Genomic DNA, 10000 nt, shown 5'->3' with positions numbered 1-10000 from the left:
TAAAAACATTGGATTTAAACATGTAAAGCGTAAATGCTGAAACATTAAAATAAATATTTTAATAGTAAATTTTTTATCAGTTCACAAAGATCTAAAATCTAAATCAGATCAGTATTTGGTGTGACACCGTTTGGTTTTCGGTTCTTACACTTACACTAAACTCAGGGATTTTGTAGGATCAGAATCAGGTGTGTGATGAACCAATTCTACCCAGAAGGTGCTGTTCATCAGGTTCATCTGAAGGTTGAAACCCAGTGATGAAGTGAAACAGAAACAGCTGTGTAGGAGCTTCAAACTGGGCGAGGAGCCGAACTCTGTTACTAAGGTGAAGTTGTGGAAGACAGTTTCATGTCCCAGTTTCAGATCCTACACCATGACGAGACTGAGCACAGCAAAAAGACACAAGGTAGTTCAGCAAGATCTCTCCCAGGCAAAGATCTCAAAGCAGAACGGGCTTTCAAGATCAAGCTATTTTAAAGAAGCACAAAGAAACGGGTGATGTTGAGGAGTCTAGACGCAGTGGTCTACCAAGGAAATGAAAGACACGTCATGCTTAATTCACTTCAACATCAGAAGAAGTCCAGCAATGCCATAAGCTAAGAACTTGAGGATTCTAGCGGGACCCAAAAAGACCCATCTACTGTCTGGAGAAGTCTGGCCAGAAGTGACATTCGGATGAGGCTCAGTGTCTCAACTCTGCATGAAAACAGAGGAACTGGGGGCAGGACAATGGCAGCAGGAACTTTGGACTGATGAGCGAAATCTGAAACATTTGCTGTAGCAGGAGGCAGAATGTTTGCTGAAGATCTGGACAGTGGTACAATAATGCATGAAGCATGGTGGCGGTTCCCTGCAGGTTTGGAGCTGCTTATGAAGCTGAAGATGTGGTCAGGAATAATGGTGTCCTCAGTACTGAGAACTCCATGCAGATACTTGTCCATCATGCAGTATCGTCAGGGAGGCATCTGATTGGCTCCAATTTTATTTTGCAGCAGGACAATGACCTCAAACATACAGCCAACGTCATTAAGAACTATCTACAGTGTAGAGAAGAACCAGAAGTCCTGAGAGGGGTTTAGTTTTGGCCTCCACAGAGACTTGATCTTAACTTGATCTCAAGAACTTCTGAGTGTGCAAGTGAGAAGAACTAGAAGAATTGATGTTGTTTTGCAGGAAAACAGTGTCATACCAAATATTGTTTTAAAATTGAGGTGTGCGATGGATTAACGATTACCTCTTTAGATTTCATCCTGGTGCTGAGGAACATGTAGGCCATGTATCCTGGGATGAGAATCATGGAGGAGAGAGCCATAAACCAGCCGACCCCCTGACCCCACGATGGGAACACGTAGTTATTCATTTTGAGAGGAACCATTTGGACGGCGCTGAACAGAAATACTCCCTAAGGAAGAAGGTGGAAGAAGAAGATTAGGAAGAGTGTGGGAAAGAAAATTCTCACTCTCTAAGCCGGTTCATTTCTCCACTGCAGCCAAAGTCTGAGGAACACAGAGGAGGATATTTTACATTTCTATCATATAAAATAAAATATTACTTTAATATTACACTTAAAAATTTCCTTCGGGATCATTAAAGTTTATCTTATCTTATCTTATCTTATCTTAATAATATACATGTGATGGCTGACTGAACTGTCTGCAATGATATTGTTCAAATAATAATAATAATAATAATAATAATAATAATAATAATAATAATATTAATAATGATAATAATAATAATAATATTAATAATAATAATATTAATAATAATAATAATAATATTAATAATAATAATAATATTAATAATAATAATAATATTAATAATAATAATAATATTAATAATAATAATAATAATATTAATAATAATATTAATAATGATAATAATAATATTAATAATGATAATAATAATAATAATATTAATAATGATAATAATAATAATAATATTAATAATGATAATAATAATATTAATAATAATAATAATAATATTAATAATAATAATAATATTAATAATAATAATATATTAATAATAATAATAATAATATTAATAATAATAATATTAATAATGATAATAATAATATTAATAATGATAATAATAATAATAATAATATTAATAATGATAATAATAATATTAATAATAATAATAATAATATTAATAATAATAATAATAATATTAATAATAATAATAATATTAATAATAATAATATTAATAATAATAATAATATTAATAATGATAATAATAATATTAATAATGATAATAATAATAATAATAATAATAATGATAATAATAATATTAATAATAATAATAATATTAATAATGATAATAATAATATTAATAATATTAATAATGATAATAATAATATTAATAATAATAATAATAATAATGATAATAATAATATTAATAATAATAATAATAATAATAATAATAATGATAATGATAATAATAATATTAATAATAATAATAATAATAATAATGATAATGATAATAATAATAATAATAATAATAATAATACTTTATATATTTTTTTCTCATACACTACAATGTACATTTAAATCAGCTGTTAATTAATAAATACGTTAATTTCTGTAAGCTTCAGATAATCATATAAATTAATCTCAATAATTAAAGGAATTTTTATTTCAAATCACATTTAATATAAAGTTAATTTAGTTCAATGCTGTGTTTAAATCCAATCCATAATGTGATGTTGCTCAGGATTAGACAGCAGTCAGTCCTGATGCTGAATCAGTCACATTTACACACACACATGAAATAAAAGAGTTTTTTACTCACTGCAACAACCAGAGGAGTGAAAACCACCCAGCAGAGTTTCCACCATATGCAGGGTTTATATCCGATCATCTCCTCAATGTTACTGTAGAATTTATTCACACCTACATTAGATCAGACATCAGATCAGACATTAATAAATCACCATCTTCTCCTAGAAACCAAACAATTAAAGACTTTCTCCTGCTTTTACTGAGAAATAAAATACTACAGTACCGATCTACACAATCTGGTACAAAAGACCTATTATGTGTGTGTGTGTGTGTGTGTGTGTGTGTGTGTCTCCCAGATAAGGATGATGTTCTCCTCTGAGTCTGGTTCCTCTAAAGTTTTTATACGTACCATCTAAGGGAGTTTTTTATTGTTCATTGTGAAAATCACTATAGAAATAAACTTGAATTGAAAATGAAATGTATTTAATAAATAATAAGTGTATATCAGACCATCAACTCAGATTTATTTAATGAGTAATAATGTTTTATTTGAAAACATATCATACTGTTTATAGTTACATTTTAAAAGTTACTTCCTGTTGTCACTTATGTTATAGCAGCTATAAACACACATTCTCTCTCCAGCATCACTTCCATCTCTTTCCTGTAAAGATCAGACCTAATCGCAGCTCATCACGTTACTGAGAAACTGTAAAGACATGGAGACGCCTCTGTGCTGGAGATGCTACAGCGTTCCCACTGTTCCCACTGTTCCACAGCACTGACACTGACATCTTATACACACACATCAGTCCAGCTGTTACTGTGGAAAGCTTGTATAAAATAATAAATAAATAAATAAATAAATAAATAAATAAATAAATAAATAAATGTTGATAATGAGGTCGTGTCTCACCGTAAAACCAGGAGATGGAGATACACTCGAAGAAAACCAGGAACAGGAGAGACATGCCACTGGCGGAGTAATAATCGAACAGTTTGAAGACGTAAAGGCCGCCCTGATCATGGAGAAATAAAAATCCGTTTTTCAGATAAATACAGCGAGCGAAAGTCTTTACACCGTGATTTCAGTGTCGAGTTTAGTGTCTGCATAGAACTTATTCTTCATATATATATATATTATACACAATAAAGTCATTTATTTACGTTTATTTATAGGAACATTAGTAGTTTCATTTACAAACTATGGCCAAAAGTATTGGGACACCAGCCATTCCCAGCCATGTGCTTCTTATTGTTCCAGCATGACAACACCCCTGTGCACAAAGCCAGCACTATGAAGATCTGCTTTCCATGGGTTTGGAACATGTGGAAGATCTCCTGCTATAAACACTATTGAACACCTTTGGAATGAATGTGAACGCTGACTGCACCCCAGGAACCTTCTCACCTTCTCACCTACATCACTACCTGCCCTTACTCACACCCTTATAGCTGAAAGAATCTCTACAAAAATCTAGTGGAACATCTTCCCAGAAGAGTGGAGCTCATTGTAACAGCACATGGAGACTACATGTGGAATGAGATGTTGAAAAAGAAGCATGTAGTAATTTAATGTTCAGGTGTCCACAAATACATTCCTCCTTCAAATCACATGGTCCATGTTTTACCTGTGTGATGTTGGAGAGGCCGATGATGTACGACACCACACACACACACGCAATGAAAATCTCTCGTCTGTTCCTCAGGAGCCCCGGGAACTCGTCCACCAGAGCCGTGATGAAGCCTTCCACTGTACAGAACTGCAAAAACCACAACAACTCCATATGAAAGAACTTTACTGAATAATTACACACAAGAACCAACATCATCATGGATCAGGAGAAGAATCAGTGTGAAGAATCTGACAGATTAACCAAAGCCTCAGTAAAAAACACATTTAACAACATTTCTACTAAATAAAATAAATAAATCAAATCTCACGAAAAAAAACATCTTTATGAATCGTATACTGAACTGATCTGATTAGAAGAAACAGAACTTCTGAATCATATGATGTGATTTAGTGGTTTTGTCGTATGGAATGTTTCTGCAGCTGGACTCAGGAATGTATTGAAGCTGCTTTATCTCGTGTCTCCTCTCGGAGTGTTTGTGTCTGAAGCCTGCTGAAGCTCTGAACGTCACGCCGGCGATAATAAAGGCGTAACCCAACTCTGAACACCAGCACCTTTCCTTTTCATGCATGTAAATATAGACGTATCTCCTGTGAACGTTGTGGTGCTGCTGAAGGACGTCACCTGGCTGTCGATTCCCAGCATGAGCAGCATGGAGAAGAACAGGATGGACCACAGAGGAGATATGGGTAACTGCGTCACGGCTTCAGGATACGCTAAAAACGCCAAACCTGGACCTGAAGATCAAACACAGACCATCACACTATAAAACCCATCCGAGTGACACGTGACACCATGCAGGAGTGATGGAGTTACCTGAAGCAGCTACATCAGCTATCGACCTCTTTGTCACGTGAGCCATGAACCCCACGATGGAGAAAATGACAAATCCAGCAAACATACTGGTGGAGGAGTTTATAATGCACACGATGATCGAGTCCCTGCAGGAAAGACCAGAACACAGACAGACGTTAAACACGTTCAAGGCTGAAGTACAGGAACCGAATTCCAGACAAGGAGGAATGAATGAATGATGTACTGAGAGCTCTGATCTTTAATTACACACTAAATCCAACCACAAGTTCCTCATGGTTTTTCATTTACTCTTACATCAGTCTTCACCTGCGCCTGAACATCACTGCACACTGAGGTGTTAAAGAAGAACACGACATCAGAAAATACTTTCACGAAGAGCACAAGCCGAACACTGTTCACACTGTCTCTGTTCATCAGCTGTTTTAGAACATATTTAACATCTCGGACCAACACCTTCTGACCAATCAGAATCCAGAATCTAACACTCCATGCTTCGCTTCATCTTCTAATTACTCTTAAACTTGTAATGAGCAGTGTGTGTGTGTGTGTGTGTGTGTGTGTGTGTGTGTGTGTGTGTGTGTGTGTGTGCGTGCATGTGTGTGTGTCTGTGTGTGTGTGTGCATGTGTGTGTGTGTGTGTGTGTGTGTGTGTGTGTGTGTGTGTGCGGCATGTGTGTGTGCAGCATGTGTGTGTGTGTGTGTCTGTGGTTGTGTGTGTGTGTGTGTGTGTGTAATAAAATAAAATAAATAATAATAAAATAAAAATAACTAGAAATAACAACAAAAATATTGATTGATATAATTATTAATGACAAATATTTAAAGAGAATATATTTAAATAAATAGAAATTGTTTAAAAAAAAAGATGCAGTAAAATAAAAAAAATAAAAGAAACAATAAAAAAATGAAATAAACAGTAAGATAACAGACTGCACAGTTAAAGCAAACAGAGTTACAATTCTTTGCTATAAAACTGTCGTGAATTTTTTTGTTTTCACACACACACACACACACACACACACACACACACACACACACACACAGAAAACACAAACAGGACAGAATCCGGTGTGAAACGAAAGAAAAAAATGAAAGAATAATAAATCTGTGAGATGTTTTTCTCAGGATGGATAAATCTGAGACTGATAGAGAAAATATGGAGATGATCAAAGTGATCAACATTATAAACTGTTCAAATATGTAGTTCTGAGACTGTAGCAGTAAATCTGTAGATTTGGAGATGAATCAGTCTTTTGGAGATAAATGACACCATGTGAGGAATAATACAATCGTGTACATAAACTCTGCCTTACGGTTTATATTTTAGGAGGCGGAGCTTCCTGGTGAACAGAAATAAAGGAAATGTAACGTGTTTCTGTAAATAAGTAGTTTATTCGTGTTCTGTTTTTTTCTGAAGTTTTTTACTGAAACTTCACTACATTTCAAATCTCTCACTTTTTACTACATTTAGTGAAATCACTCGTTTCTTTTTATTAATGAGGATAAAAACGTAACTGGTGAAACACGCAGCGAGTCACCAATCAGGATCGAGTTCACGCTCTGTTTTACACGTGTTCTGATCACCAACATACAGTTCAGCATCAGTTCCACATCAAGCAGAACATTTAGAGAGGAATAAATGATGAAGAAACTCCAGACTCGAACTCACCACCACACACGTGACCTCATTTACACGTTTTATTAAAGAGTCTTGTGATAAAAATGATCACTGGAACATTAGAGTTATAATAAATCACTACTTTGGAAACTGAAGAACATTTGAAGGCAAAAACTTTTGTACTTTTACTGAAGTGAAAGTTTAAATAAACACTTTTACTGAGTCTCTATTTTAACTCCATGGACTCATCCACCGCTGTTGTATTGTAACTTTTAGATCTCAAATTTACCCCAAAGCCTCTTCACCTCATTCTGAACCTGCAGCAGAACAGTAACTGTGCAGACCCTCAGATTGACAAAAGCTCATAAACTTGAACTCAGTTTACAGATGATGCAATAAGTCCTTCATGTCAACTCCTCGTACCTGTAGACGTTGTTGTTGAAAGGGTTGTAGCTGCCGAGAGCAATCAGAGAGCCGAGCCCCAAACCGTACGAGAAAAAGATCTGAGTCGCAGCATCCAGCCAGACCTGAGGGAGAAAACCAGATGATAAACACAAACATTCCCCATCCATTCTTCTTCTTCTCCTCATCCTAATCATCCTCTTTTTTCTCTAAATGATGTGAAGTTACCTCGGACTCTTTCAGCTTCTCGAAATCAGGTGTGATGTAGAACAGAATTCCTTCTTTCGCTCCAGGAAGTGTGACTCCACGGATGAACAGGATACATAGCATGAAGTATGGGTAGGTGGCTGAGAAGTACACCACCTGACACAAACACAGGGTGGTTTACACGTCACACAGGAACCTATTACATTAGAATGGAGAGATGTTCTACAAAATTTAGAGTTTTGGTTCAGTATATATATATATATATAAGTGCTGTAAGTCGATAAAAATATTTAATTGCGATTATTTTCATGATTATCGTTAACTTGTGATTAATCGCAACTTATTCGCACATTTTATCTGTTCCAAATGTTCCTTAAATTAAACATGACGGATCTCCCTGAATTCATGATCTACATGAATGTGTGATGTTTCCCACAAAAGTTACTCACCTTTCCAGTCCAGCGAACACCTTTCCAGATACAGAAGTACACGAGGACCCAGGCGATGGCCAGAGTTATTGCTAGCGGAATGCGGATCTGCCCCGGTTTCTCCAGACCCTCGGTCATGTTATGTACGTTACGTCTGTATTAACACATCCAAACTCGTTAAAGTTTAAATTCACACCTAATTTAATTAAACACTATATTAAAAGAGTCTTACGAACACTAATTAGCTTACTAACAATAATAACGAAAGCTAGCTAGTTGTACGACCTTGGTTGATCTTCTTCTACTGTTGTTCCTTTGTCACTTGCTTTTGAGATTTGGGACATTATGAAGCTAGAAGGTGACATTTTTTTATCTTCAGCTATCTAACACACAACTGCAAATAGATTTGTTCTGGAGCTATACATGATTCCCTCTATCTTATATGAATAGCAATTCCAGGCTGAAAAGAAGTAGGACCCTATCGTGATGCTGCCACCACCATGCTACACCATGGGTAAAAAGTTATTGGGGTCTTATAGTTTCTTTAAGAATTATGTCCAAATGTTTTACAAAGGTCGGTTCAGATTTAAAGATATGAGGTGGTATGAAAATGTTCGAGAGTAGTTTTGTAACATGCCAACAGGTGTCAGCACAAGGTGGAGCACAGTCACAGGGAGCACCAACCTTCATAAGTCAGTGTGCCAAAAAACATCGTCCTGTGTACATAGGGAGGTGTGAAACTGGTGCTGTTCTGACCATGTGTGCCCCCTGTTACACACGTGAAACAACATGATCTCACTTCCGCACCCACCCTACTCGCCAGATATGGCTTCTGCAGACTTCACACTCTTTCTGAAGGTGAAGGTCCAGCTCACCGCTTTGACACCATTGTCAAGATCTACTGTGAATCTCAGAAGATGCTCGACAAGCTTCGAAAAGAAGACTTCCAAGACTCATTCAAGAAGAACACTGGGAGCTATATTACGCTATAGGGGAGCTATAGGGGACTATTTTGAAGGTGATCGTGTGGAAACATTGATAAATAAAGTAATTTCTTGTAAACAGAGCAAGTCTCCAAACTTTTTGATACCACCTCATATTTGCTACAACTGTATATATGTATTTCCCTTTCAGAAGCTTGAGCTACATCAAAAACGCTTTGGGAACACCTTGCGTTGTTCTTGCTCTGAATCACGTGTAAAATCTGGCCAATAGGCAGTCATTACGTCACTGGCGGGCTGTTCGGCGACGCGGTAGGTGCGGTAGTTGACAGGTTCCAGGAGTCTAAAATGCAGTCGGTGGCGTTTCATCTGTACTTTCCCCGTCGCTCTCATGGGGCTGCTCAGCGGGCGTGAAGTCCAGAAACAGAGCGTTGCCACCAGGACCCAAGCTCTAAGCCCAAGTCCAAGGGGTTGGCCAACCTGAGATTGGTCCTGTCCGTGAACAAACGGGCAGTGGTGCAGCGGCCCTGACAATCAGAGCGAGGGGAGGGCAGTTTACACTTGCGGTGGCCGTTCCTCCTCGACACCAACAGGAGGCCAGACTGTTAGCTCTTCCACAGAGTGCAGTCTCCCTCCACCGGGTGGCTCCTTCCGTCCCCACTGGGGATAGAGGGGATCTAGGCCTGCTTGGGAAGCATTTACAGCTGCAGGGGATCTCCCCAGCTGTTCTGAAAGCTTCAGAGTGCAGCCTCTTCTCCCACAGGATTCCTCAATTCCCGTCCGAAAGATCGCTGCAGATGGAAGAGACCCGCTGCCTCTCAGGAGGCCCCAACGACTGCAGGGCACTGCTCCAGCCACTCTGGGAGGGTCAGAGACAAGATATTTCCTGGCAGCTTGGGAAAGCCTGCCAGACGTATCTCAGTTAAAGCTCATTTCACCTGGGGTATTGTGCTCTCTACGGCCTGGTCCACTGGAGTGTCCCTCCAGAACATTTGTAATGCAGTGGGTTGGTCCACCCGGCTGACCTTTGTCAGGTTCTAGGATCTTGACATCAGAGCCACCCCCCGGCTCCTCTGTCCTGCATGCAGGTTGTGCTCAGACACACTAGGCAGGGACTGGTCAGTATGTTGTGATTGGACACTCATTCCCAAAGTGTTTTTGAAGCAACTCAAGTTCCTGAAAGGGAACGTCACTAGATTACGTAGTCTCATCACTGAGGGAATGAGAGCTGCGTC

The 10000-nt window shown here is 37.7% G+C and overlaps 1 protein-coding gene across 1 annotated transcript in view; it reads right to left on the bottom strand.

Annotated features, from left to right (window-relative positions):
• slc6a1a (solute carrier family 6 member 1a) overlaps positions 1-10000 on the bottom strand; it is a 21270-nt gene that overhangs the window by 231 nt on the left and 11039 nt on the right. The window contains exons 6-14 of the mRNA XM_046870093.1: positions 7846-7978; positions 7418-7552; positions 7211-7314; positions 5171-5295; positions 4979-5091; positions 4352-4483; positions 3637-3739; positions 2791-2891; positions 1235-1402 (exon numbers count right to left, since the gene is read on the bottom strand). Of these exons, the coding sequence (XP_046726049.1) occupies positions 1235-1402; positions 2791-2891; positions 3637-3739; positions 4352-4483; positions 4979-5091; positions 5171-5295; positions 7211-7314; positions 7418-7552; positions 7846-7978 (1114 nt within the window). The remainder of the gene's footprint in view (positions 1-1234; positions 1403-2790; positions 2892-3636; positions 3740-4351; positions 4484-4978; positions 5092-5170; positions 5296-7210; positions 7315-7417; positions 7553-7845; positions 7979-10000) is intronic.

The sequence above is a fragment of the Silurus meridionalis genome, chromosome 16 (assembly GCF_014805685.1).
Source record: "Silurus meridionalis isolate SWU-2019-XX chromosome 16, ASM1480568v1, whole genome shotgun sequence".
Lineage (NCBI taxonomy): Eukaryota > Metazoa > Chordata > Actinopteri > Siluriformes > Siluridae > Silurus > Silurus meridionalis.
Note: the sequence above shows the minus strand (reverse complement) of the source record. Positions and strands in the feature narration are given on the sequence as shown.